At 54.3% G+C, this 25,357-nt stretch overlaps 13 protein-coding genes across 13 annotated transcripts; 5 read left to right on the top strand and 8 right to left on the bottom strand.

Annotated features, from left to right (window-relative positions):
• Positions 1 to 60: 60 nt before the first annotated feature.
• On the top strand, positions 61 to 1,041 carry PG997_014904 (cupin-like domain-containing protein; the record flags this gene model as incomplete). The annotated part of the gene is made up of 1 exon (XM_066819218.1): positions 61 to 1,041. One exon carries the CDS (start codon positions 61 to 63, stop codon positions 1,039 to 1,041), a length of 981 nt encoding a protein of 326 aa, XP_066661406.1.
• A 1,819-nt stretch (positions 1,042 to 2,860) lies between these two features.
• On the bottom strand, positions 2,861 to 5,036 carry PG997_014903 (uncharacterized protein; the record flags this gene model as incomplete). Its single annotated transcript, XM_066819217.1, has 7 exons — positions 2,861 to 3,019; positions 3,283 to 3,743; positions 3,925 to 4,118; positions 4,555 to 4,640; positions 4,679 to 4,788; positions 4,872 to 4,932; positions 4,986 to 5,036. The coding sequence occupies 7 exons, from the start codon at positions 5,034 to 5,036 to the stop codon at positions 2,861 to 2,863; spliced, it is 1,122 nt and encodes a 373-aa protein (XP_066661405.1).
• Positions 5,037 to 6,409: 1,373 nt separating this feature from the next.
• On the top strand, positions 6,410 to 8,570 carry PG997_014902 (Cation/H+ exchanger; the record flags this gene model as incomplete). Its single annotated transcript, XM_066819216.1, has 4 exons — positions 6,410 to 6,587; positions 6,803 to 7,569; positions 7,618 to 7,971; positions 8,046 to 8,570. The coding sequence occupies 4 exons, from the start codon at positions 6,410 to 6,412 to the stop codon at positions 8,568 to 8,570; spliced, it is 1,824 nt and encodes a 607-aa protein (XP_066661404.1).
• Positions 8,571 to 9,450: 880 nt separating this feature from the next.
• PG997_014901 (uncharacterized protein) lies at positions 9,451 to 10,663 on the top strand (the record flags this gene model as incomplete). The annotated part of the gene is made up of 2 exons (XM_066819215.1): positions 9,451 to 10,150; positions 10,209 to 10,663. 2 exons carry the CDS (start codon positions 9,451 to 9,453, stop codon positions 10,661 to 10,663), a joined length of 1,155 nt encoding a protein of 384 aa, XP_066661403.1.
• A 405-nt stretch (positions 10,664 to 11,068) lies between these two features.
• On the bottom strand, positions 11,069 to 12,059 carry PG997_014900 (uncharacterized protein; the record flags this gene model as incomplete). The annotated part of the gene is made up of 3 exons (XM_066819214.1): positions 11,069 to 11,308; positions 11,380 to 11,822; positions 11,888 to 12,059. The coding sequence occupies 3 exons, from the start codon at positions 12,057 to 12,059 to the stop codon at positions 11,069 to 11,071; spliced, it is 855 nt and encodes a 284-aa protein (XP_066661402.1).
• A 639-nt stretch (positions 12,060 to 12,698) lies between these two features.
• Positions 12,699 to 13,178, bottom strand: PG997_014899 (uncharacterized protein; the record flags this gene model as incomplete). The annotated part of the gene is made up of 1 exon (XM_066819213.1): positions 12,699 to 13,178. The coding sequence occupies one exon, from the start codon at positions 13,176 to 13,178 to the stop codon at positions 12,699 to 12,701; it is 480 nt and encodes a 159-aa protein (XP_066661401.1).
• A 1,554-nt stretch (positions 13,179 to 14,732) lies between these two features.
• On the bottom strand, positions 14,733 to 15,095 carry PG997_014898 (uncharacterized protein; the record flags this gene model as incomplete). Its single annotated transcript, XM_066819212.1, has 1 exon — positions 14,733 to 15,095. The coding sequence occupies one exon, from the start codon at positions 15,093 to 15,095 to the stop codon at positions 14,733 to 14,735; it is 363 nt and encodes a 120-aa protein (XP_066661400.1).
• A 254-nt stretch (positions 15,096 to 15,349) lies between these two features.
• PG997_014897 (uncharacterized protein) lies at positions 15,350 to 15,913 on the bottom strand (the record flags this gene model as incomplete). The annotated part of the gene is made up of 1 exon (XM_066819211.1): positions 15,350 to 15,913. The coding sequence occupies one exon, from the start codon at positions 15,911 to 15,913 to the stop codon at positions 15,350 to 15,352; it is 564 nt and encodes a 187-aa protein (XP_066661399.1).
• Positions 15,914 to 16,403: 490 nt separating this feature from the next.
• Positions 16,404 to 17,168, bottom strand: PG997_014896 (uncharacterized protein; the record flags this gene model as incomplete). The annotated part of the gene is made up of 1 exon (XM_066819210.1): positions 16,404 to 17,168. One exon carries the CDS (start codon positions 17,166 to 17,168, stop codon positions 16,404 to 16,406), a length of 765 nt encoding a protein of 254 aa, XP_066661398.1.
• A 188-nt stretch (positions 17,169 to 17,356) lies between these two features.
• PG997_014895 (uncharacterized protein) lies at positions 17,357 to 17,926 on the bottom strand (the record flags this gene model as incomplete). Its single annotated transcript, XM_066819209.1, has 1 exon — positions 17,357 to 17,926. The coding sequence occupies one exon, from the start codon at positions 17,924 to 17,926 to the stop codon at positions 17,357 to 17,359; it is 570 nt and encodes a 189-aa protein (XP_066661397.1).
• A 541-nt stretch (positions 17,927 to 18,467) lies between these two features.
• Positions 18,468 to 19,188, bottom strand: PG997_014894 (uncharacterized protein; the record flags this gene model as incomplete). The annotated part of the gene is made up of 3 exons (XM_066819208.1): positions 18,468 to 18,609; positions 18,699 to 18,891; positions 19,008 to 19,188. The coding sequence occupies 3 exons, from the start codon at positions 19,186 to 19,188 to the stop codon at positions 18,468 to 18,470; spliced, it is 516 nt and encodes a 171-aa protein (XP_066661396.1).
• Positions 19,189 to 20,928: 1,740 nt separating this feature from the next.
• Positions 20,929 to 23,055, top strand: PG997_014893 (uncharacterized protein; the record flags this gene model as incomplete). Its single annotated transcript, XM_066819207.1, has 4 exons — positions 20,929 to 21,295; positions 21,333 to 21,452; positions 21,556 to 21,960; positions 22,010 to 23,055. 4 exons carry the CDS (start codon positions 20,929 to 20,931, stop codon positions 23,053 to 23,055), a joined length of 1,938 nt encoding a protein of 645 aa, XP_066661395.1.
• Positions 23,056 to 24,449: 1,394 nt separating this feature from the next.
• PG997_014892 (uncharacterized protein) lies at positions 24,450 to 25,251 on the top strand (the record flags this gene model as incomplete). The annotated part of the gene is made up of 2 exons (XM_066819206.1): positions 24,450 to 24,947; positions 25,072 to 25,251. The coding sequence occupies 2 exons, from the start codon at positions 24,450 to 24,452 to the stop codon at positions 25,249 to 25,251; spliced, it is 678 nt and encodes a 225-aa protein (XP_066661394.1).
• Between the last annotated feature and the right edge of the window lie 106 nt (positions 25,252 to 25,357).

Raw genomic sequence — 25,357 nt, 5'->3', positions numbered from 1 at the left:
GTCACACTGAGGTCAGCTCAGCCATGGCGGAGTTATAACAGGGTCGACTGTTCATTTCGTATGCGCGCCTATGGACTTACACAAGCACCAGCCAGTCGCTCCCACGTGAGGTCCGTCAGCACTATTCGGTCAGTCGACAACTCCATCGACGAAGCTACATTCTATGGCCAGGTTTATGTCGCGCAAGAACCTTTGGTCATACGCGACTACCTAAGGCCCTCGGTCTCGACATGGTTTCACCGGAATGAGCACGGCGCTATTATCCTTGGCTCCAAGCTCACCGAGAACCCAACTACCCCTGAGATGCCCTATGAATATGTGAGAACAGGCATCGAGGACGATGTAGCACGTGCCAATTTCATGAGCTGGCTCCAAGGAGACAAGACATTAAATTCTGCTCCGGACAGCCCGGGTAAGGAGAACCAAACTCGCTTCAGTCAGTTCACTGCGCCTATTGGTCTGCTATCAAAAGCCATGGAGTTCAATGCCCAACAGAAAGACAGCAAGATGCGCTACAAGCGCTTGTACATTGCCCAGATGCCGATCAACGAGCTTCCCCCTGAGCTCCAACTCGACCTAGAGGCCCCCAAACTCCTGCGGTGTCCTGCCACACCTTGCGATGTCTACAACACCAGTATATGGCTCGGTCTGGAGCCGACCTACACGCCGTGGCACAGGGATCCCAACCCGAACTTTTTCATGCAGCTAGTCGGCCAGAAGACGCTGCGGCTCCTCCCGCCAGGGCCTGGCGGGAACGTGTTCATGCAGGTGCAGAATGCCATCGGTTCTGCCAGCAACTCAAGAATCAGGGGTACCGAGATGATGGAGGGTCCTGAGAGAGCTGCCCTTCACGATGCTGTCTGGGGCGTTGATGCCCCGAAAGATGTTCAAGAAGCCACACTGGGCCCCCATGACTGTCTCTTCATCCCCAAGGGATGGTGGCACAGCGTCAAAAGTGTTCGTGAAGATGGCCACTTGAACGCCTCCGTAAACTGGTGGTTCAGATTTAGACAGCCCAGGGGTGATTCTGCCAGGAAGTGATAACCTGGCAAGCCGTATTTCTTCCGAGTTGCGAGAGGAATCAAGATCGTATAAACTTGTATAAATGCTGTATATACATGACGCTTATGCCACTGTACCTTAGTGAAAGAAATGGGATAATTTTTTTGGATCAATGGACTAAGTGCTGGTATTTTATTCGATTCCCCGCCATCACCCTGGGTGCATCTAATCGTCCATTTTGTAGGATGTTCTTGTTTCCGCGTCACGCTGCTCGACCAGCCCTCATAACAAGGTGATCGTATCCAAATAGCCTCTTCCTCTGGCCACAGCTCCCTCTTCATTACTCCTTCTAGATATGCCGGGGTGACAATCTGAAAATCGATCCCTTGGTGCTGCACAGTTTGGATTCGATGGAATTTGTGGAAGAATCATGATATCCCGCAAAAGAGGATATCAAGCGTCGGTGATAGCCCCGAGGCTGCGATCCAGGGGGCCGGAGGACTGCGGCAGTGTCTTCAACGTCGGGGTATGCCCCCGATCCTCTACATACGAATTGTCCGAACAGAACAGGTGATCAAGGGACTCTGCCGAATAGTCACCAAGCTCTTGGATGTTAGCTTGGCACCACTCCTGGGCTAGCCGGATGTGGTCGGTGAACTGCTCGGGCTCGATTACATGCTGGGGCTCGTTTAAGGAGCATGTTAGTGCTGTCTTGATACGTCCCACTCGCTTCACTAATGTTGTATGAAAGACACCACGACTTTCTGGAATTCCTGAGTGACGACTTTGTGGTAACCATGGGTTGCCAACTCGACCCTCTAGCTCCATAATACAGCATAAAGCCCGAAGATCTTGTCGTTGGGGTCTGCATCGCAAATAGGGGAGGCAACAAAAGATCTTTACCTGCTTTGACATGGCCGATTTCCCCCTTCGGATTCTATATGCGAGTGAGCCGTGGCTGAGTGGCCCGAGTGACTGCTCGTCCTCGAAGCGGAACCGAACCACTCTACCGGAGTGATGGCGGCGACCGAGATAGCCCCCAATAACACAGGCTAGAAGATCATGGGGTATCTCTAAGCTATAGCAACTGACGATCGCAGAGCGGGCGAAAGCAACCTCCTGGACTATCCAGACTCTGGTGAACCAAGGGTCTTGGAGCAACTGGAGGATGTGGTGTCGGGGCTATCTAGTGGGGCTTGTCGGAGCCTACATCGAGATGGAAGCAGGTCCAGCACGCGGATCAGACCCGGGGATCCCAAATGCACATGGCGATGCTCCGCAATTGGCATAATGGCGAGAGCTAAGGGGTCGGAGGCGTCGACGCGGCGAGCACAGTTCCCCGACAGGGTGATGTGGAAATTTGATTGAAAGTCCGGAAGAATATTCTGATGTGATTTCAGAGATTAATATAGTGACTCATAACATATGATCAATTCTCCGTTGTGTTCGTTTCCTTTTCCAGCTCACCCGTCTTGGCTCTTCTCAGCTGGCCATCGTCGGGGTGGGGCCTCCTCATCTCAGCTGAGGCAACAGGAGTACTACGGCGTAATGAGAGCATATCCCCAAACTATCCGAATTGTGCATGTGCGCATGGTCCATACCCCATGGGACTGGTATTATATATGCATTTTGTGTTCTACAATCAGAAGATGGATGTTTGACTCATCGGATCGACGACATTCGCGAGTCGTCAATCCATGCCGAAGGAGAAAGGTCCGTGAGTGGGTGCCAAATCCCCGGGCAAATTGCCCGGGCTAGTGCAAAATGCGTTAAGCAGACTCGCCGCAATTGAAATCTCATCCATCAATACCTTCTCCAGACCCAAGACCAAGGACAAACCGCTCCTGGAACTCGTGATTCACTGCAAAATCATACCGCCCCATGATGCGCCCATGGCTGCGGCAACGGTCGACTTGGCTGGGAGCCGTGCGGGATCCAACTCGGGCTGCGACGCGGTCGCTGTCCCTGCACGGCTCGCATCTTGCACTCCAGCAGCGCCATGGATCTTCCGCGAGCTCTGCTGCCAGCGCTAGCGATAAGGCAAAGCTCCCTACTGGCAAGGATCGCCAACTGCCGGAAACACGAGGCGCTGCGAGGCCCTCTCATACGCAGGCCAACCACACCACCGCAAGCCAGCACCCGAACCATGCGTCGGGTCCGGCGCAAAAAAGGGCCACAGCCCCGACCGAGGCACCGTCCGTTACGGGGACTCCTCTCCCGGGCCAGATTGCCAAGTTATTTAACTTTGTCGACACGCACAGATCGCCACTCATTTCTTACTTGCCCGAGTCCCAGGCTTTCGTCCGCACGTATGACAAGCGTCGGGGCGAGCGCTTTGAGCACCGCAAGATGGTCAACACTGAGCCCCAGCAACTCTTCAAGATCAAACTGTATCAAAAGATGCGCGCCTCCATCGTCCAGGACGCCCGCGCCCGAGGCCCCATCTTGTCCGGCCAGCAGCGCCTGTTCGCCATGCACGGGGCCGTCACCAACAACCACCCGCCCCTGGGCGACAAGCTGTGGGAGCCAGACGAGAGCCGCCTCGTCCGTGATGTATACGGAACCAGCGTCTTCCAACGGAAAAACACGAAAGCCACCTTGGAGGTCGGGCCCGACAACCAGGCGGCCCTGCTCTGGATCACTGTGGTCCCGGAGCGTCCCTATCCTGTCGGCGGCAGCGGCCTCACCAAAGGACAAGGTGCCGCCCACTACAGATGGGCCAGCCTCAGAGAGAACCTCCCCTGGTATGCTCTGGCCGACGTGTTAAAACATTCTCCGAACCAGACGCTGCAGGTCCCCTCCGTGAGCCCATCCTCGCCCGAGTACCAACTCTGGCCGGGCAAGACGTGCAAGTTTTCCGAAAAGGAAGTGGCCGAACGGGTCATCTTCATGCACATCATGCCCCTCTTCATGCAGACCTACGGCCCGGATGGATACAAGCGTGCACAGCTGTGGCAACAAGGCCGACGCCACAGCCGACGCAATGACAACCTCCCCGTCGTCTTTTCCTGGCAGCAGCAGTACGTGTGGTGCATATGGCGCAACGGGCCAACGGGGCCCTTGGAGTTTCAGCAGACGGGCCACTGGATACCCGAAGTCGCTCCTGGCCACCGCAACTACGAAATCGAGCAGGCCATGATGCGAGAGACGCTAGGGGGCATGATCCTGATGTAGAGCGTATTGACAAGCCATGGCCGAGTGAAGACGAGGCTTCCGATAACTGATGTATGACTAGAGAGCGAATATTGTACTGAATAAAGCAGAATGTCTCTGATGTCGCTCACACAGTACAAAGCAACTAGGCTAATTGAAAGACTGCTTAAACGTAGACGAATGGGCTATGGAGAAAAGGCTGGGCTGGCCGGAGACAGCGCCGGCCGACCGCAGCCGATGAACATCCCGGTAGCTGGCAATTTATGATATTCCAAAGAGTACTTGAAGGGGGTCAGCTACGATCCACCGGAAACACTGGTATCTTTGTACTCGGTAGTCCCGTTTGATAAGACTGTCTGCCGAGTCCTGGGCATGCGGCACCCAGGGAGAGGCACCTACCCCTGAGTCTCAATTGGGAAAGCCAAGATCGAGTAGACTGGGAAGCGAAGTACGTTTTGAATTGGTGAAGTATGTGTGGCAGATCTCTGCGTCAACCAGGTGCGTCCGGATATGCATGTCATACCTGTTGTTGCTGCTGAATAATCCTGATGATCTCCAACAGAGCGGTATTCTGGCACCGGAAGCAGGACACTGATCCCTTTTTGGTGGTCTCGGATAAGTTATGGGAAGTATCTACATTCGTTGTTAACGTAGAGCCTAAAGGTGTACTCTAAAGCACTCGGCTTAATAAATCATCTCTGAGGTCATCCGCCTACCAAGAAGCCACACCATGTCTTCAGCCATGACATAGCTTGCATCTTCCTCTTCACCAATGACCTGTGACTAACAAGTTCAATAAAATAACTCTTATTGGTTGCACATAGTCATACCGTTTCGTTTGATGTGCGCTGGAAGAGCTGCTGACCGGTATATTGAGCCATCAACTCAGCTGAAAAGGCAAAATTTCGCTGCAAGCATCGTATTCACATGCAGTGGTTGAAAGGAAAAGTAAGCCTGTAAAAGCTTGTAGACCTCCAAGGCCCATGCTTATATGGTTATGTGATATATTGCACATCAGTGTTGTTCCTGTAAATATCTGTCTTCTTACAGATTGCTTAGCGATGTTAGTCAGGAACTGAGAGCAACAAATGACCGCCAATACGCAACTGTCGGATCTCAATGGTTGGTGACTTCCGGAAGGGAAAGCGCTCACCTACCCTAGGGACTCTCGGCTACGCGTCATCAGGGTGGGTTCGCGTGTGCTTGGCCTATGCGCCAACCGCCGACGACAAGCCTTGGCCGACTCCGTGTCGTTGCCGTGATCCGGCTCGGCTTGTGCTGCCGCCCAACCCACAACACACCACTGCTGCCCATGACCAAGGAGCAGCCCCCCCAGACATGCAATAAAAGAAAAGTTGCGGAAGCAAATACACCAGAAACTGCCTCCCAGTCAATAGGTTTCGAACCCGAGCCTTGTCGGCGGGCGCCGTGATGACCAAGCACGCCACTAGTCCAATCGCACATGGGTGTTCGAACATGACAAGAAATCGACAGTCTTGGACAATTTCCTCGTTTCCCGCGTGTCATTGCTGACTTACCACATCAACACGCTCGGGATGAGGCCTTTGCCAAAACACTTCCGCGCCCCTGCCCAAAGGCCTATCTTCCTCGGCCGCAACATTGGCGCCCGTAGCCCGTAGCGAAAGATCCGCTGCTAATATCCTCTCTGTGTTGCAGAAGCCCTGCCACCTTTTAAGAGGCCGTGTACAGGAAATTTCGAAACACCAAAAGCAACAGTTGACATCGCAGCCAGGAGATATGATGGAAGCGCTATCAGTCAGGTACAAGAATAGAAACCAAACTCTTGGGGTCGCCCGTTCACCGCTGATTACCATGCCATGAGCCCTTTATTAGCCGGGAGAGCCTCGCTCCTTCCAACCTGAATCCTGTTCACCTTGGCTTAACCTTCTCGTCATCACGGTAGTACGAGTTATTGGTTCGCTCTTTTATTTCTTGGAGCCCAGGTGGTTCATTTCCCTTATTTCTTGTCTGTTACTTGGCTTGTTCGTTCGTTCCCGTCCTCCAGTCTTGGTATTTGTTACGTGGTGTAGATCGCCATTCGCACCCTCATCCTCCCTTTGGCTACCCTCTGCCATCCTAGAGTATTGCTTAAGAACGTGAAGGAGCTCGCATAACCCCGGCCTTGGTCACCTGGTTATAATTCATCAAGCCTTATCCCTTCTCATCCACATATAACTCTGGACCACTTTCTATCTCTGAGCGCTCCTGAACGGAAGCTCTTGCACTGAGAAAGATGCCGACCCTCGACGTGAGCGAGTTGAACATAGTGATAGCCGTCCTCGGTCAGCTCCAGTGCGAACCTTGCGCGAACATGTTCACGTTGACTGACTTTGGTAAAACAGGCGGCTATATCACTTTATATGGTCTCTTCTCGGTCCTCATCAAGAGCAAGGCCCTCCTCGGCGAAGCCTGTAAGTTGGCTCTCATCAGCCCATTTACCTGCATGCCCAGAGCCTCTCTGCCCCTGCCGAGCGTTGCCTCGCAGCACACCACATCCATTATCCTGGTTATCATTACACAAGCACACCCATGATGAGACCATCGCTACAGATGACAGTGCTCACTCTCGGATCACTCTAAACATATGCACATACCCTAACTAACGCGTGCCATGCCTGACTAACAGTACCCGCCATGTGCATCGGCATCGTCCTCGGCCCCCTACTCGCCAACTTCCTCAACCACACGCGCTGGGGCCCGGGGGACCTGTCCGAGGACCAGAAGTCGGCCATCACACTGGGCTTCATGCGCGTCATGATCAGCGTGCAGCTGCTGATCGCGGGCTACCAGCTGCCCGCCAAGTACGTCGCGGCCAACTGGCGCAGCATGGCCGTGCTGTTGCTGCCCATCATGACCCTCATGTGGCTGTGCACGACGGCGTGCCTGATGGCCACGGTGCCCAAGATCACGCTGCTCGCGGCGCTGGCCATCGGGGCGTGCGTGACGAGTACGGATCCCGTGCTGAGCCAGGCCATTGCCAAAGGGCCCTTTGCGGATATGTATGTTGCCCGGCCCCTGCGCGAGGTCATCTCGGCGGAGGCGGGTGCCAATGATGGGTTTGGATTCCCTTTCCTCATGCTCGCGACCAACCTGATGCGTCATACTGAGCTGCCCGGCGTGGTCACCTCCGCGGGCCACGGCGCCGAACATAAGCGTGAGCTCGTTGGCATGGTCGAAGAGCTGGTCAAGCGGGCCGGCGATGTGGGTCGCCTCGACGGCGGCTTTGGGAAGGCGATGATTGACTGGGTCGTCGAGACGTGGCTCTACGTCGTTATCATGGCCGTTCCCTACGGTGCGCTCGTCGGATTCAGCGCTGGGAAGGCCATCAAGTTCTTCCTGAAGCGCCGCTGGATCGATTCGGAGAGCTATCTCCTATTCCCAGTGGCACTGGCTGTAAGTCTGTGACTCTAAGATATACCTCGGTGACTGATCATCGCCTAGCTTTTCATCATTGGTACATGCGGCGCCATCGGCACCAATGACCTCCTGGCATGCTTCGTTGCCGGCGTCGCCCTCAACTGGGACGGCGAGTACCTAAAGGAGACTCTGGAACGCCACGACGAGGTCAACGGCAGCATCGACGTTCTGCTCAACTTTCTTGGCTTCATGTACGTTGGCGTCATCATGCCATGGGAGACATTCCACGACCCCGACGGCACCGGGATTACTCTACCTCGCCTGATTGGTCTCGGCTTCCTAGTCCTGTTCTTCCGCCGCATCCCCGCCTTGTTGATCATGTACAAAGCCATGCCATCATGCATCAAGTCCTGGAAGGAGGCCATCTTCATGGGCTACGTAAGTTTGACTCCCCAATCCCTCCATTTCTTGCGTGCGAACTTACTGACCTGGCCTCTACTCCATCGAAACAGTTCGGCCCCATCGGCGTCGGCGCCGTCTTCTACGTCGAGCACACCAAGCACCTCTTCCCTTCCCTCGCCACAGCCGACGCGGGCGAAGCCGCCCTGCTGCGCGCGCTGGTCCCCTCGGTCTACTTCCTGGTGCTTTTCAGCATCGTCATGCACGGCCTCAGCATCCCGGCCCTCGACGCGCTGTACCGGCGGTACGGAGTCGCGCCCGTCGCCGACGACGCGGTGCAGGTGTACCGCAAGAGCATGCACGTCCCGGCGCCGGCCAACACGCGCCCGGACTCGTCCGACGACGAGTACTTTGTCGCGTACAACCGGTTTAGTCGCCCCGCGCCCAACCACCGCCGGACGGTCTTGCTTGATGGGCGTGCGGTTGGGCAGTTGCCTTTGGTTCGGGATGAGGATGTGCGGGCGCTTAGTACGCTCGGTAATAAGGGGAGTATGGATAATGATGGCGACGTGGACTCCATTGATGAGGAGAAGTTCCAGGCCAAGATGCGGCAGGCTAGCCTACAGAGGCTTGGCTAGCAATGGCCGGTCCGAACCGACTTGCGACCTGTGAAGCAGGTAACTTACATTGCTCTTGGACAGGAGAAGATCCAATGCTGGTTGTGAAAGTATCGAAGAAAAGCCAAATGAGAGACAAATAAACAGTCTTTACCGAGAAATGCATATGGAGAGAGTCCAGTCCTCAAATTCCACACGAAGAAGATGTACGTCACATGCAAAGTTGAGTCTATTCAGCTGCGGTCCACGGAACCCGGGATCGCTCAGGGCGGGTTGACCAATCATGTATACTATGTGGAAACATGGACCAGAAAATAGCCGAGTTCCGATCTGAAGATGTGTTGATCATTACGTTACGGCGGGCTCCCGGATCGAGCATCCCGTCCAGAATGCTTGGGTGTGGTTCTGCAGCACTCAATCTGGATCTCGGCTGCATGCTTGGCATGGAGTGTTCCCCCTTATGCACGTAATTTGTCCGTCCCTAAACGCGGTCTACCTGGCGCAAACCGGCAGATCATAGCCTGATTCAATCGGGCAATCACCCTCCGCATCTCAACTTCATTACCGTGGCACCTCTTCTGGTCACCACTATTTACCTATATAGTGCGCGGGATGCCGCATCCAAGGCCGTGACAAGCACTGGGCAGTGGATCACATCTGCGGCTGACCTCCCGAGATTGCGACGTTATGTCGATCCCGCGTTGCATTGCGAGGTTGATTAAGGAGTTTGAGAAGGGGGAGCATAGACTTGATATAAGACGGACTAGGTCATGGCACCTCCCGTTGCTCACTGCTCTACTCTTTGCGCCCGTCTACCACCTTCTTACTGCCTTCTAGAGCTCTGTAGGCTTTGAAACCCTGGCGCTCCCTGTCAGTCTTGTGCATACATACTTTCACCACGATGCGCGCAATCGACGTGTTTATGGCTTTGACGGCCGCGGCCACTGTCACGGCCAAGCCCCTCCGCTTCAGCCAGCCATCCACCTCCGCGTCCCGGCCGCACTTCAGGCGCCAGGACGTGAATCCCTTCGAGGGCAAGAAGCTGTTCGCGAACCCCGACTGGGCCGCGAAGCTCGACCAGACGCACGACGCCTTCGTGAGCCGCGGCGACACCGCCAACGCCGAGAAAGTGCGCGCGATCCAGGACATCGGCACCTTCATCTGGGTGTCCAACATCGCGTCCCTGCCCAACATCGACGCGGCCATCGCGTCGGCGCGCGCCGTCCAGGACGAGACCGGCACGCCCCAGGTCGTCGGGCTGGTCCTGTACAACCTGCCGGACCGCGACTGCAGCGCGGGCGAGAGCGCGGGCGAGCTCGATTCCGAGGACGGCGGGCTCGAGCGCTACGAGAAGGAGTACCTCGCCCCCTGGGCCGACAAGCTCAGCGGCGCGACGGACTTGACGTTCGCCGTGGTCCTCGAGCCCGACTCCCTCGCCAACCTCGTCACTAACCTGGAGGTGGAGCTGTGCAATAAGGCGCAGGACGTCTACAAGCAGGGCATCGCGACGGCGATCCGCAGCCTGCAGTTCCCCAACGTTCATCTGTACATCGACGCAGCCCACGGTGGCTGGCTGGGCTGGGATGACAACTTGGAGCCTAGTAAGTAACCCCACCACTTCTCGTCACGCAAGAAACTCCCACCAACACCGCAAAACAGCGGCCAAGGTCTTCGGCGAAGTCCTCCGCCTCGCCGGCAACAGCACCAAGATCCGCGGCTTCTCGACCAACGTGTCCAACTACAACCCCTTCGTCGCGAGCGTGCGCGAGAACTTCACCGAGTGGAGCAACTCGTGGGACGAGTCGCACTACGCCGACTCGCTGGCGCCCTTCCTCGAAGCCGAGGGCCTGCCCGCGCGCTTCATCGTCGACCAGGGCCGCGTCGCGGCGCCGGGCGCGCGCGAGGAGTGGGGTGACTGGTGCAACGTGTCGCCCGCGGGGTTCGGGATCCGGCCCGGGACCGCGGTCGATAATGCGCACGTGGACAGTATTGTCTGGATCAAGCCCGGCGGGGAGAGCGATGGGGAGTGCGGGTACGAGGGCGCGCCGAGGGCGGGGGTGTGGTTTGATGAGTATGTCCAGATGCTGGTCGAGAATGCTGATCCGTCGGTCTAAGCGGAGACGGAAGAAAAAGAGGGATTTACCGCGAAGGCAAGCAGAATGTATATATAGGCTCATTACTATATGACAGAGGACCTAGTTTCTTATACATATCCCTTCTTCTGGTATGAAGGGATCACGTACATATCAATATCCTCACATATTCCAACCGTTACACGTCTTGATAGTTGTATAGTGCTTTGTCGTAGCTTATGGGCTACAATACATCTTGAAGGACGATATATTTCTTGTCCTCCCTTGACAGAATGCAATAGGAATAATTAGGTGGCGTCAAAACGTCACTGACTCTGAAGTCTACTTTTTCTGAGCAGTCGATAGCCGAGGTGGTTCATCTATCAAACCAATAGCTGTATATTCCTTGGTGGCTACTGAAAAAGCGATCCTAATATATCTATGCATCTAGAAAGACCAATTATCATACCAGTACTCCGTGGGATCCTCGCCTTTCTGCACACAGTCCAAGTTGTAGTCTCCTCGTTCCAACCTGGAGCATTTGTCAAACCAAGAATTGATGATCGCCCTGACTTCCACCTTCATCCATCCGCGGTAGGTCGGAGACCGGTCGGGATTCTGGGCGAATATTCGCACGGCTCGTGTGTCTAGCAACCAGAAGAACTCGTAGCCGCAACAGCGCATTCCCTGGAAATTGAAGTTAGCATAGACACAATGCAAGCCTTGCCGGAAGTCAAAGTATCGAAACTGCACATTACCCTCTTCTCTTCCGAGTCGGCAGCAACGTGTAGCCTGGGCGGCTCATCGGGAATCTCGAGGAGCATGCGTAGGGAGTCCTCGTCTATCACGAGGCAGTCACAGAACCGGGGACTCAGCGGGTACTGGGCGTGGGGATCCTGCCCGACGCTGGCGACCCAGGCATCAAAGACGTCGCAGAGCGAGCAGATGTCCTGCTGGGAGGCGTATTGCAAATGAGGCATGTTCAGCTTCTTCTCATCCTGAACAAGCTCGATTCGGAACCGACGCCCCAGCTCGTCATTGATGGACCCGTTGGACCTTTTCCTATGCTCGGCCTCGCCTAGTTCACCCCAAAAAGGAAAGCGGTTGATGTGAAGGTGGTATTGGGACATCCAGCGCTCCAGTTTCAAAAGAACTGAAGGAAGCAGGGCGTCGGACTCGGGCGTGTAGACAGTGCGCAGAACTTGGCCGCAGTCAGCAAAGGCGAATGGCTAGACATGGAAAAATGTAGCAAGTTTTCGATCTTACTGGTGTATCCCCAGGAGCCGCGTGCATATATCTCTGGCGGCTGTCTGAGCTGGTTCTGGCGGAGCCTGAACATTAGATCCATGGCCTCAGTATCTCGGTTTGGAATACGAGGCCTCAGAGCGTTCGTCGTGAGCTCATGAGGGATTTCCTCAAAGGTTTCTTGAATAGACATGGTGGTGTTACTTTTGGTAATAGACGGTTTCTGGCAAGAAGGGGAAGGAGGAAGAACGGCAATCTTGACCAGGCGAGATTGCGCCACGAGGTGCATTTGAGTGAGTCCCTCGGATGCATCTCATTCAGGCGGTAGGCAAAATACTGGATCAGGGACGCTATGCACGCACAATGTGCTAGGCAGCAGTGGAACGTGCATTAATCTTTGGAAGACCCCAGAAAAGCGCTTTCGAAAGACTTTTGCGGGTGGTTCGATAGGGTAGAGCGCACGTCCAGCCAATTGATGAAAATCACAATCACGTTGAGGGGAAATGGGAGATGTAGTCATAACAACCACGAGCCACTGAGGTGCAATGAATTTTTAAGGTCAGACCTGCTAATACTTGGTACCACGAGGGCCCTGAAGCCGAGCAGGCAGCCCCAGTCCAAAACCGCTTTCCACTCGCCTACTAAGTCTAGTTCCGACAAGCAATTGAATTCCCGTCCGAACAGGTGCCCATCGAGCCCGTCGCGCATTCGCTCCATGAATTCGAGGACGTGCTGAGGGCAACGCTTGGTCGGAGGGTCAACTTTTCCACAGAGGTTTAAGTAAAAAATGGTAATGCCTTCGACAGCAATAACAAAATTCTTCTCGTATGGGTCAGTGTGGTCGGCGATGCGACGACACTCTTGCAAGGTTTGGTGAGACATGGAACAGTTTGGAGTTGAAGATGGCCCCTGGACGACGAGCGACATCATAGTGCAAAGAGCGAAACTTAGAACCGGGGCTGGTGAACTCAACTTTATGGTTCTCGCGACCACCCTTGCTGTTGGTACTCGATCCCCCGTATGTAGACACAGCGGTAGCATCAGATGGGCCAAAGCCGTCGGCATAGCGAGTCTCTCGTGTACGTTTACCCGTCGGCACCTGAATGGTCTTCTCTGGTGGCAGCGTCAGGACAACGTCTAAGTGCGTAAACCATAGTAAGACCTCCATGGGGATATCCGGCAACTCCAGTAGGTCAATCCTGCGCAGCCCTTCCCTTCTAAGGACCTGTTGGGTCTTGTTCGGCACTGACGCGAAAATTCGCTCAATGAACTTATCCGGATCGCCGGCGGTGCGACGAAAGTAGTAGAGCATGCCGAAATTGATTGGCGAGATAGCGCTAACTACCGTTACCAATGTCTGGAAGTCTCTGTCGTGCATGTCTCGGACGTACTCAAATATACGACAAGTAAGTGCCCCGTACAAGCGACGAAATTTTTATAAGCCTGGGTCGTTCTCTGCGACGGGGTGGGTAGCGTTGATCTGGGTCAGACATTCTGCTGTGGTTTGGAGCCTATGTGGAGGGGGAGGAGGAGGTAGGTCTGGTAGTGCTTTTGACGACAGCTTTATGGAAAGGCTCGGCGGCAGAAACTTCTTGTCGAGCCGCGGGGTCCGTCAACAACAAGGTGGATGTCTCAGCGGTATCGGTGGCTGACAAGACCAGTTCGTCGTCTCTGGCACCGTCGTCTGAACTGGGCTCGTAGCTTGGGCCGTCGCCACCGTCAAATGGAGTGGGCTTGCTTGGCTTGTTATCCGGGCCGTCGTCGTCAGATGAGATAACAATAACTTCCACTGCCTTGAAAGTTTGTCGGTGCCGAGGGCTGGAGATGGGCTTTTGGGGGTTGTATTTGGGGACCTCGATCTGAAGGAGTTATCAGTTAGTAATTCGGCCATGACGTAATCGAATAATGAATACACACCTGGCGAGGAAGCTGAGCCTCGCTCTCCCGAGAAACGGAAACCGGCTTGAATGGCAGCGTTGTTTGCTTCCGCTTCTTGCCAATAGGTCCATGTTGCTTGGAACTGGTTGCTTGACTGTTGGACGGAGTTATGGATGGTGTGCCGACGGTGACGGTAGCATCGAATCCCGTGGCGAATGGGGGGAATGTTAAGCTGGTCTGCGTGCTGATGGATGCGGTAGATGCGGTGGTGAGACGACGCTGATGTGTAGAGTTAGATGGTAGATCCAAGATAGATTAGAAATAATAATCTTACTACCGGAGCCGATCAGCATTCCGTCCACCATTATCCCATGTCGTCCCGTTATTCCACTGGCAACTACCCAGCCATTATTCCATTATCCCACTGTCAGTTATTCGGTTACATGAGGTGTCTAGCGTCTTGAAACTAGTATTATACCACGTGCAGACCTGGATCCCGCTTTTTATTATGCAGCTATTCCATTGCAAGCACGCTAATTTTACGACATTACGCCATTCATCACCTTGCGGTGTAGGATAGTCAACTATAATAGACAAGGATGCTTAATCCGGACTGCTAATTATACATCTCGTATTCCAAATTTCAAAATCTGGTCCAAAGGGGTAAACACAAGCTCGACTGCGTGTATGCCATGGGAAAACGGCTCTAATAGCCACCTAGAAGTTGCACTCCAGGTAAAACCAGAAACGATTCTCCCTAGCCATGTCCTCCGGGGATGCTATTGTCAGTTGCCCTGGCCTCATCTGTCAACGTTGGCGACCCAAAGCTCAGCAAGAGCCGTGCCACGATCTCGTTTCCTCTGTCCAAAGCCTCTTCTATACAAACTTCCATGTTTTGGTCTTCCCACAGATAGTTCTTGCTAATGTACTCGAGAAGCACCTCTATGGTGCGCGGGTTCCCGTATCGGACAGCAGCGCCGAGCGAACGTCATCCGATCCAGAACCCCCTTTGCAGGAGCCACCCCACGGCTTCCGTCTGCCCGTTACTGGCCGCGGCTTCCACAATTAGTTCGTTCAGCGTGTTCCCGTCGACGGAGCTGTTGGCAGTGGCGCCGATTTCCATCAGATGGTCCATAAGAGGCACGGCGCCCCTCTCTGCTGCGCAATACATTAGGTGCGGAAGACTGGTGTTGACCCAAAAGCCAGGCGAGTGTCCCCTTGGCAAGTTCTCCGTATGTAGGAATGGTTTCGCGGCGTCATATAGCTGCTTGAATGTCTCCACGTCGGAAATTTCAAAGAGAGCGTCGTACAAAACGGTATTCCACGCCGTGGGGTCGCGCTTTCTCGGCATGTGTTGGAGGACCCGTTCTACGGTCCAGGGATGATTGCCGCGGCAAGCAGCTGCCAAAGCAATACGCCGTGCGATTTCAACGGCGGAACGAGTTGAAGTCGTCTTCTTGAAGTCAAGGAAGAGTCTCACTATCTCATTGTGGCCCACCAAAGCGGCTGAGCTGAGGGGATCTTCGAAGAGCGGTCTGGGTCCAATGATCTGTTAAGAAACGGTGCCCCGGTATATGATGAGGTCATGGTCGCAACTGGGGTCTCTTACTGGGGTCTACTGTCTTTCCCGTCCGACGCCACCAAGTACGGGCGATAGCGTATGTCGCAGAGCAATTTGCGGACAAGTGGAATTTCATTGGTGGAGGCCGCCACTGCCAAGAGCGTCTGCACGAGTTGCTCGTCGTCCTCGGAGATCGGCTTACAGCAGTAGCGTTTTATGTGTTCAGTTTCGAAAACCCTCGAGGGTTTCATAGTAGCACAAATCTCGCTAATGCAATTCCTCACCGCGTCGTGGTCCTCCTGTCTGTTTCCGCCACGATGAGAAACCAGACGCTCCGCGACGCGTCTTAGCATCAATACTGGCCGTTGCAAGGCGTCTTGCGGTCCGCGCCCGGAGGCCCGGTAGGCCAAGAACGCCGGCCACTTTTGGTAGATGTCGCCCACGTTGTCGGCCGCGGCAAACAGAGCTCTCACAACCGCGGCGTCCCATGATCGATTGCCGTGGCGTAAACGTAGGACTTTCCTGAGATCCCTTACCCGAGCAACCTCGATAGCAACCTGGACAAGAATCTCGTGGGTGGTTTCCGGAGGCAATGCCGAGTACGACATGATTTCCGCGGCATTGAGTTGCAAATGGTAGATGTCGACTCTGGGTTATGTACGTATATGTTAACATAGGGAGTTATATAGATAAGAGGGGCACCTCCTTATTTATTATACGTACCTAGGCACTTGGGCTCAGCTGAGCGCCACCGAAACTGATAGGCGTCGACATCAGTCATATTACATCACTCGGTAACCGTGTAACATGAACTTATGAATAAAAACGATAAGACAGAAAAAGAAAAGAAACCCCTCGACTGAAATCATTGGTATATCCAACAAAGTAGTCATTATCTCAAAGCACTGAGTAATTTCTATAGCCTGCTGGGAGCAGCGCTTTCGTCATATAGTGGTTAAGACAGATGTCCTGTCACCTCGCCGTAGAAGCCCAAGGTGGGTCCTTTATATCATTTCTTCGCCATGATTGAACACCGCCAACTAAAGAGAGACCCTTTACCATAGCGTTGGCCTCTTAGGATGACTTGGCGTGTAAACATCATTCTGGCCGAGGTAGGGAATGCCCCAAGTCTTCCGTGTTCAGATACCGTCGAAGGTGTTCTGCCATGGAATCGAGTCCCATACTTTGAGCATCGCGCCTTTGCCGTTCTATGGCCTCATTGGATATTATGGTAGATCCAAAGCCCTCCAGCAGTCTCCGCATAAACGGCTCGTTTTCGGTTCTAACGGCCACTTTCAGGCCCTCCTCCAAGATCCCTGGTAGGAGCGGGGACTCCTTATCGAGGTACGATAGAAGGGCCTCTACGGTTTGCTGACCTCCGTGTTTCACGGCCTCGGTGAGGTGGTCGCGTGGAGGAAACCCCTTCTCCATAAGGTAGATCACTGCTTTTGCATTGCCCCTCCTGAAACACGCCGCGTTGCGCAAAGGGGATCGTTCTCTGGGCGGGTCGGACCACGTATCCCTCTCCTCCGGGGTCCACGTATGCTCCTTCTCCGGGACCGCGCCGAGCTCCATCAAGAACTCCATCAGCGGTATGGCACCCTGCCCGGCCGCGTGACACAAGAAGTCGGGCAAGACCGTAGTAGGCCAATACCGAGGTTGGCGGAACTCGTCCCTCAGCTCCTCCACATGGAGGAACCCTTTGGCCGAGGAGTACAGCCGCTTGAAGACCTCCACATCCGTGACATGCCACATATTTTTGACGAAGTTCTCGTCCCATTTCGTGTCGCCTTCTTCCCTAGGCTCCAACACCATCTCTAGAGTCGAGAGGTGGTTGCCTTGGCAAGCGTTGGTGAAAACCATTTCGTTTGCCCAGTCCGAATCTCTATCCCGGTGTGTGGTAGAGTGATAAACATCGAGAAGGAGACGTACTATCTCATTGTGGCCCCTAAGAGCAGCTATGTCCAGGGGATCCATAAATAGTTGGCTGAAGCACGTGTTAGTGACAAGCCTTAAGGCGGCATACTAGAAGGTGTGAGAGGCGACAGTGCTCACAATGAATTCTCGACATTGCTGAGATCGCTAATCAACCACGGGCGATTGCCTACATCCCTGAGTGAGTGCTCGACGAGCGCGACATCGTTTCTGGCCGCCGCAATTGCCAGGAGAGCATGCAGCAGATGCTCCTCGTCGTTCTTGTCCTTGTCGGTTGAGTTGTAGCGGCCATACATATACGTTTCCGACACCCCGTTAGCAAACTCCGGTACCATCCAAGCGCAGATCTCGCCAACGCATTCCGTCAGGGCGTCCTCGCTAGGTGGTCCGCCATGGCCGCGCCAGGCGAGCAGGCGCTCCGCGACCCGCCGGAGTAGGAGCAGGGGCCGACGATCTCCATGGCGCCGTCCGGCCTGTGAGGCGCGGTAGGCGACATACTGCGGCCAGTACCTGTAAGCTCTCTCGTTGTCGTCGAGGACTCCGGATTCGAAGAGGGCCCTCACCACCGCCGCGTCCCACGACCGGCTCACGTGGCGCAGTCGCACGGCCCGTCCGAGGCTGCGCACTTGGACGGCCGCAATGAGAATCTCATGGACAATCTCTGGTGGTAAATCTGAGAAGGGCATGATTGGCGGAGGGCAGCAAATGTGGTATGGCTGGTGTCGGTGAGTTGCTATGGCCGGTTTGTCGATGGAGGATAACGCGGCATGGCTGTGCCGCAGCCCCCTCCTTTTGACTGTGCCGCACCCTCTTACACTAAGAAAGGAGAACGGTGGAGAAAAAGGCATGAGTTGATTTGTTCATATAAATAGAAGTAGGCAGAAATATCCCTGTCTTGAGGTCTCGAATTCGATCCAATATGATGTTGGGGCTTCTACATGCCGTCAATCTGGTTGTGACTTTAGATTACTCGCTGTTACTACGGACTTGGAGGACAAACTGAATTCGCCATGAATTAATGTTTTACCACCATCAGGTGACATTCTCCATTACATAGAACTGTATTATTATCGTGTAGCAAGCACATCTTGTCTAGACTCGTTTTGACAAATGCTCAGCAAGCTGGATGTTTCCTCAGGATGATGTTCTCAGACACTACAGTACGCATATGATATGTTCCATCCATTGCGTATCCGATCTCCTCGAGACGTCAAGGTTTAGACGCAATCAGCCCGAGATGGACCAGTTGACGATGATCTCCCCATTGGGGTGGCTGCAGGTCAGCTGTCCCAGGACAGCAACTTGACCAGCGTGAGCATAGCCAGCGACGGCCTGGCCGACAACTTGGCGCACGTCTCCGTTGCCGATCCTGTGTTGTAGCAAGGAGACCTCCAGTTAGTCAAACAGACCCTTTTTTTCCCCAGAAAAACTCGGATATCAGTGTTGGTGGTCGCTTACCAGATGTGTCCATCGCCGCCGGGCAGGGAAGGGACCGATATTCGGAATTTACAGGTGTACCAGTCGGTGATGGTATGGGCGGCGCTGTCCCCGTCCCAGTTGGAGGTGTCCCAGTATCCGAGGATGTTCTGGGCATTCGCGGCTAGCACCTTGCAGTCAGCCTCGCGGGCAAAGTCGTCAGTCATGGAGGTCACTATGTACGGGTTTCTTTGTCAGCATACATACAACGAAGCTTCAGAAAGCAATGGCTAATTCGTAAGAAGCCTTTTCCTTCTAGCTCCGGGTTGGGGGACATGGGATTCGACTTACTTCCGCTATCTGCGCAGAGGAGCTGGTTGTCGGTCGTTTGGACCCAAGTACTCTCGAAGCGCTGGACGCCAACCGGGGCAGTCTTGTTGTCGGCGGTGACGCTGGCGGGCGAGGGGATAACATGGCCATGGGCCTGGAAGGCGGTAAGGAGAAGATTTGCCAGCATGACGAGGAACTGCATCTTGGCGACGGGCGGACGGCTTTTTCTAAGTTGGGGTGGTATGTATGTCGGTCGAGGCAGGAAAGGAGTGTAGGTCTTGGCTTTGTATGAGCTTCAGGTCTGGAGAGAGGGTTAGGAATGTTGGGAAGATGCGGTTGTTGGTGAGCGTTTTGGCATTACGGCTTTATACAGGCGAACTACCATTGAATACTTGCTGCCTGCGTTCCTTCATATTAGCAAAGGAGTCATCACAAGTCATCGTCATGGTCCTTTGACCCCCCCCTGTATTCAAGATAATCGGGTTGAGTATTCTTGAGCCATGACGCCGCTCGTTCATGGTCAGTCATATCAGATGCTGCTTGCTAGCATGTCTATTCAATGAAATCAGGCACTGGCCTCTCCTTCTATCTCGGGGCCTAAGCAAGCTTTGCAGCGTTTGATCCCGAAGACGTCGGCGGTCATGATGGTCAAGATACGGTCTGTCTCAACAGCCATAACAGCCCACTCCGTATTAATAGATTTCTCCCCTGCCTCAGACCCTGAAATCTCAGCTATTACCTGAACCTTCGTGACTAATAAACTCGTGTATTCTCTATCATCGCCAATCAGGAAGCACGAGACAGCAGTGATACTGCAACATATACAACTAATTATTACAACTCTGGGCACTTTACCAGAGGTTCCAACCCTACCACATCTTCCAAATCAATTAGTACATCCAGTAAAACCAGGGATCATATGCTGTCTCTATTTTCTTCGTGTTGCGGCCCATTGATAGACCTACTTGGCGTAGATACACTTTTACGACTGCCCAATCGAAGGTGCGGCGCTGTTTGTGGCTCATTGACTCGTATGGCTCCTATCACGCTCAAAACCACGATAATCAGGGAATCAATGACCCTTGTAATGCCTGGACTAACAGTGCTATTTGCGTGATGACATAGGAGAATGTTGGAGAATTTGTCTAGCGGAGAAGCATGGAGCGCAAAGTGCGGATTAGCTCGGCGGGGTTTCGAGTCCCAACGACAGGTGAAACATCCAATGACGAAGGAAACCTTGCGAGCAATGGTGTGGACTAGGCCCAACCGATCGTACGACTTGACCTCGTGCTGCATTGGTTGGTATCTAGCAGAAGCGCAAGTGAATCAACCAACTCACCCACTACTGGTGCGACTCTGGGGGAAAGGGGGAAGTGCGCTACAGTGGAAGGCAGCACCTATTAGCTCCGCAACCTGGGGAGAGACACTAGGTCTGTCGGAGTCTGTTTTGGATCTCGATCGCAAAGGCCGTCCGGGTTGTTGCAATGGACGAAATCTGGGGAAACTTGCTCATGTGGCTTGCTGGCGTATCTTCAATCATGGAGCACTCTGGCGGTTATTTTCCTTGCCCCGACAAACCCACGCGCAGAGGTTGGTCTGTTTGCCATAAAGGCGCGAGAACACTCGCGCACATATCGGAGCAGTTTCCCACGAAAGGAGGTTTGAAAAATGTGAGCGAATCTACTGAAGTTTGAGTTGAGTCTTGGTCCTGAGACCATCTCGCCCTGTTCTTTGGGTGAATCACCTTTTGGTCCTTGATCTCGACTTGGTCCATGTCATATGATGCAGAGACAAATCCATTGTATAAAGAGGCAGCTCTTTCCCAGCATCTTGTTGGGGTAGCTCTCGACTACTTGAGCATCGACAACTCCTTTTGTCACTGGACCCGTTCCTCCTATATCATCGCAATGCGCTGAGCGCTTGCTCAGGGCTCGTCATCAAGATGGATCCGCCCAAGATCGCCCGCATGCCGCTCGAGGCCGCGGCGCAGGCCGTGCTTCCCTTCTCGGCCCTGCTGCTCGCCATCTTCGCCGTCGGCTACGTTTACATGGAGAAGCTCCTGCAGGACGTCATCCTGCCCCGCGTCTACGGCCGGCTGTTCGCCGCCCAGGACGAAGACCATGGATACGCCTTCTCCGTGCACCACAACACCCTCATCACCCATGGCCTGTTGACCTTGCTCGGCATTGTGCCCACCATGTGCATCCTCGTCGGCGACGCCGCCTTCAACGATCCCCTGATTTCCGGCAGCGGGGGTCACCTACGGCGACTATCTGCTCTTCATAGCCCTGGCCTACTGTGGCGGCTACGTCGGTGATCTCTTCCTCTATCATGGCCGCACTGGAGCTATGGCTAAACTTCATCACGTCATCGTCCTGCTGGTTGCCCTCAGCACCATTGGCCTTAACGGCGATATCGAGAAAAATCATAGTGCCACAGTGTCCACCTACATGATTCTCGTCTGGTGTAAGTGTGCGCCCTCCTTTCGACTGCCTCCCCACCCCTTGATTCCATCCATGAAGAGTAGTAATGCTGACGCTTGTCTGTTATCCGTTCCCCACACCCGCAGACACTTGGGATATGGTCTCTGAGCTTCCCATCCACGCCGGCCTCATCCTCTGGCGCTGCGTCCGCGACTACGCCAGCGCCCCCGCCCTGTCCAAGTTAATGCGCTACATGGCCCTCTGGCGCCTGGCCTCGGTCCTGGGCGAGCTCTGCGTGACCGTCTACCTGTTTTACAGCGCCTGGCGCAAGTTCAGCACCACCTGGACCGTCCTGGCGCCCATGGCCTGCTGGCTGTGGTTCTACCTGCAGCTGCAAGGCGCCCACGTGCTGTACGGCATCTCGTGCCGCGTCCGCCGCGAGCACGCCGTCCGCGCCCGCAGCGACAAGGAAGGCGGCGGTAGCAACGCCATGTCCCTCGTGGAGGAGGGGGCCGCCCCGCAGCGACATGTTCTTCAGCGACCCGGCCTACGTGGGGCTCACCCTCGGTACCACCCTCCTGTCCTACACGCACGCGTCAGGCACCCGGTCGCACCTGCTGATGCTGGCGGCCGGCGCCCTCGTCATCGGCGGTGCGATGCTCCTGGTCCGCTACTTTACGCAGGATTCCAGTGCGATGGCCGGAATCGCGGCCCGCGGCCTTCAGAAGCCCAAACGCGATCCCTTCCGTCCCCCCAAGAGGCCCCCTTGGCCAGGGAACGAACGCGGCATTGGTAACGACGTCCTGGAGAGGGCCGTGGCCGCCAACAATACCACCGGTATCGTTGCCGCCGTCTCCGAGGCCTACCGCCAGGCGCACGCCGAGGCTCCGGTCCCTTCCAACGAAGAGCCTTCTTCTATTATCTTTCCCCAGAGTGAACAGCCAGAGGGGCGCATGCAGATCCTCCGAAAGTACCCTGATCCGCGCAAACGCGACGAGGCTCTAGCCCCTTCCGCCGAAGATTCTTCCTCTGGTCTGTTTGCTCGGAAGTGGAAGTATTGTAGCAACAGAAAACAAAACAATTGCGCAAAGATCCACTTCCGTGACGTCGAGCCGATGCCAAACCCGGAAGAGCACGAGGGCAACGGTGGCGTCCGTGACACTGATAAGGACCTGGGCCCGGTGCTGAACAACTACAGAGGCATCCTGGCCGCCGTGTCCGAGGCCCTCCGCGAGGCTCGCAGCGGCGCGCCCGCCGTGGATACCACCGCCACCGGTGCCGACGCCGCCCTGGTCGCTGAGAGCGGCAGCGCTGAGGAGGAGGCGACGGAGATGGAGAAGATGGAGAAGATGGAGGAGGAGGAGGGCACGGGGGATAAGGAGTCCGGCATCCGCCAACGCCGCCGCCGCAACCGCGACGAGGAGCCCAACACGTGCGTCCAGGAGGTCGCCCGGGCCACGGGGCACGGCTACGACGAGATCATCATGGCCGTGCAGGCCGGGATCGACGCCAACGTCCACACCGTCGCCGACCTCAACCGCATGGCGGAGGAACTCGACTGCCAGGTCGTCGACGGCGAGGTTCGGGCTCAGGGGGTTAACCTCCGCCGCCCCGAATTTGGTGGATCTCCGAAATTTAACTTTTAAGAGCAGGAACAGCCCGACCCCAGCGGCGAATATAAGCTGTTCTCCTTGTGAAATAAACTACTTTTGTTCACACATCGCTTCACGGTTCCGTACACTTGTACGAGCAAGAAGGGATAATCGAGCTTGGCGTTGAGGGCTATTGGGAGTTGGGGAGTTGGATGGCGGCGTGGTGGTGTTGCTGGTGGCAGTTGAGGATGTTCTTGATATTGCCCAGATTGCGGTTTCATGTCTTTCAGGCTAGGTTCGTGGGATGGTTAACCATTCATCCCTTGAAGCCGGCTACTATTTCCTTTGTGATTATGTCAACTAGTTAATAAAAGTTGATAACGAAACTGACACCATTCTCTCATAGTACAAGACCTAATTGTGACATATGCTTATATTGATTTATAAGTGCTTGTACATAATGCTGCGTCGAACTTGCTCTCCGGCTTTTCCTGCTATGAAATTAAGCCATCTCATAGGTCGCGCATACTATCACTTATCAAAGCTGTCCCAAACGCCAATTATCAGTTCCTTTCTGGTAGGACTCGTACGTTGTGATTTATTCAAGCATGTGGTGTCGTCCGTCCAAGATTCTATGCATCAGTAGCCTGATGGCTATCAGGCGGGTTTAAACAGCCCTGACCTGTTAGTCAGTTAGTACTACTTGCCTTGGATCGTAAATACGACGGTCCGAGTCCAGATCTATGGTTTGTGGGTGCATATCGTAGCCTGTGATCTAGTAAAGATCAAGTGAAAAGAGTGTATACGATCAGCGCGTAAACTGCTATTTTACCAGCGACGTCTCAGTGACTAATTCGACCTTCCTTGCTTAAATAAATAAAAGATTTAACGAAAGGTGAACTATCAGTGGCTTCAATGTGAGAGACCAAAAAAGAATTAGATTTGTATTCAACGTGACTATCCGATTCAAAAGCAAGAGATTGTTCTATAACCCGAATTTATAGGCCTCTTCCATATGACCACCCTTCCTCCCAAAACAGTTCATTTTCCTCCCAAGTCAAGTCATCTTCCTCGCAAACCCGGTCATCTTTTTGTTACCATCAAAAACAATCTCTAAACCAACGCATATTCAGAAGCAACATCTTAAAAACAACCCCGACGAAAACCAGAAGCAATTTTTAGATCTCCCGTTACTACCGTCTCTCTCGAGCCAACACCAAGTGTCTGGTTTAGAAGTGCAACAGCCGCCCGTCATCATCCACAGCAGGAATTTCAGTTGTCGTTTATTCAGCGTCTGTTCAGTTGCGGAGCGATCATTTCACCATCACAGAACCTTAACAATAAGTTCGTCTCACGAAGATGTCCCCTATGGCTTCTCTCCAGCTTGCAGTACTAACTAATTTCTCGCTGAAATAGCCCAAACGCTTTTGTCAACCCACCGATCTGACATGTCGCTTGTTCCGGTACTCGAGACTGCCGCGCAGAAGGCGCTCCGAATCCCCGAGATCGTGGCTATGATCGCGGAGGCACTCTGTGAAGACGACTTGGATCGCCGTCGCAAACACCGTCTCAAACGTTTCATCCGCGTCAACCGTGTCTGGTTTGACGCAGGCGTGCGCCTCCTCTGGCGCAACATGAACGACCAGTTTCTCCCCGACCTCGTCGGTATCTTCTTCAAGATTGACCCACCCCGCCGCCCTATCTACGCGGCCTTCATCCAGGACGCCGCCATCAATCTCGAGCGGGCCAAAGACCCGGTTCGCTGGCAGCTCCTCCGCCACATCGACTTCCCGATGCTCAGAATGTTGCGCGTCGACCTGATGGTTCCCTACTACAAGAAACTCCCGCTCCTCGGCAAACATATTGTCAGGGTGGTGCACCTAGAGAACTTTTGTTCACCTCAAGTCACGACTCACATGACCCGCAATGTTATCAAGCAATGTCTCGTGAGTACTTACTTACACTCATTTTGGTGCTGCTAGTGCCCCCTTGGTTCCCATGTCCTGAAAGACCTCTAAGATAACGATGATCTAAGTCTTGGCTAACTCGTCTCATTGCTAACCAACACAGGAATCGTTCCCGGATCTGCAAGAGCTGCATTTTCGATACCCCGCCCAGGACCGCATCAGAGGCCGTGCCTTGGAGACTGGCAAGACTATCTTCAAGATGTTGGAAGATGCCGGCTTCGAGAAAGTTTACGGTCTAGAGAGCCCTTACAAGGAGGCATGTTTCCGTCGTGCGACCTCTTAGGACGCTGGCCCGGTGTGCTTTGGGCCCAAGTAAAGCCAACGTGATGGGAACACAAAGGTATGGGGAAACCAACCCTTTGTCAATGCAACTCGCAGTCTGACGCGGA

The sequence above is a fragment of the Apiospora hydei genome (genome assembly GCF_038363865.1).
Source record: "Apiospora hydei strain CBS 114990 chromosome Unknown utg000010l_segment0_segment0, whole genome shotgun sequence".
NCBI lineage: Eukaryota > Fungi > Ascomycota > Sordariomycetes > Amphisphaeriales > Apiosporaceae > Apiospora > Apiospora hydei.
Note: the sequence above shows the minus strand (reverse complement) of the source record. Positions and strands in the feature narration are given on the sequence as shown.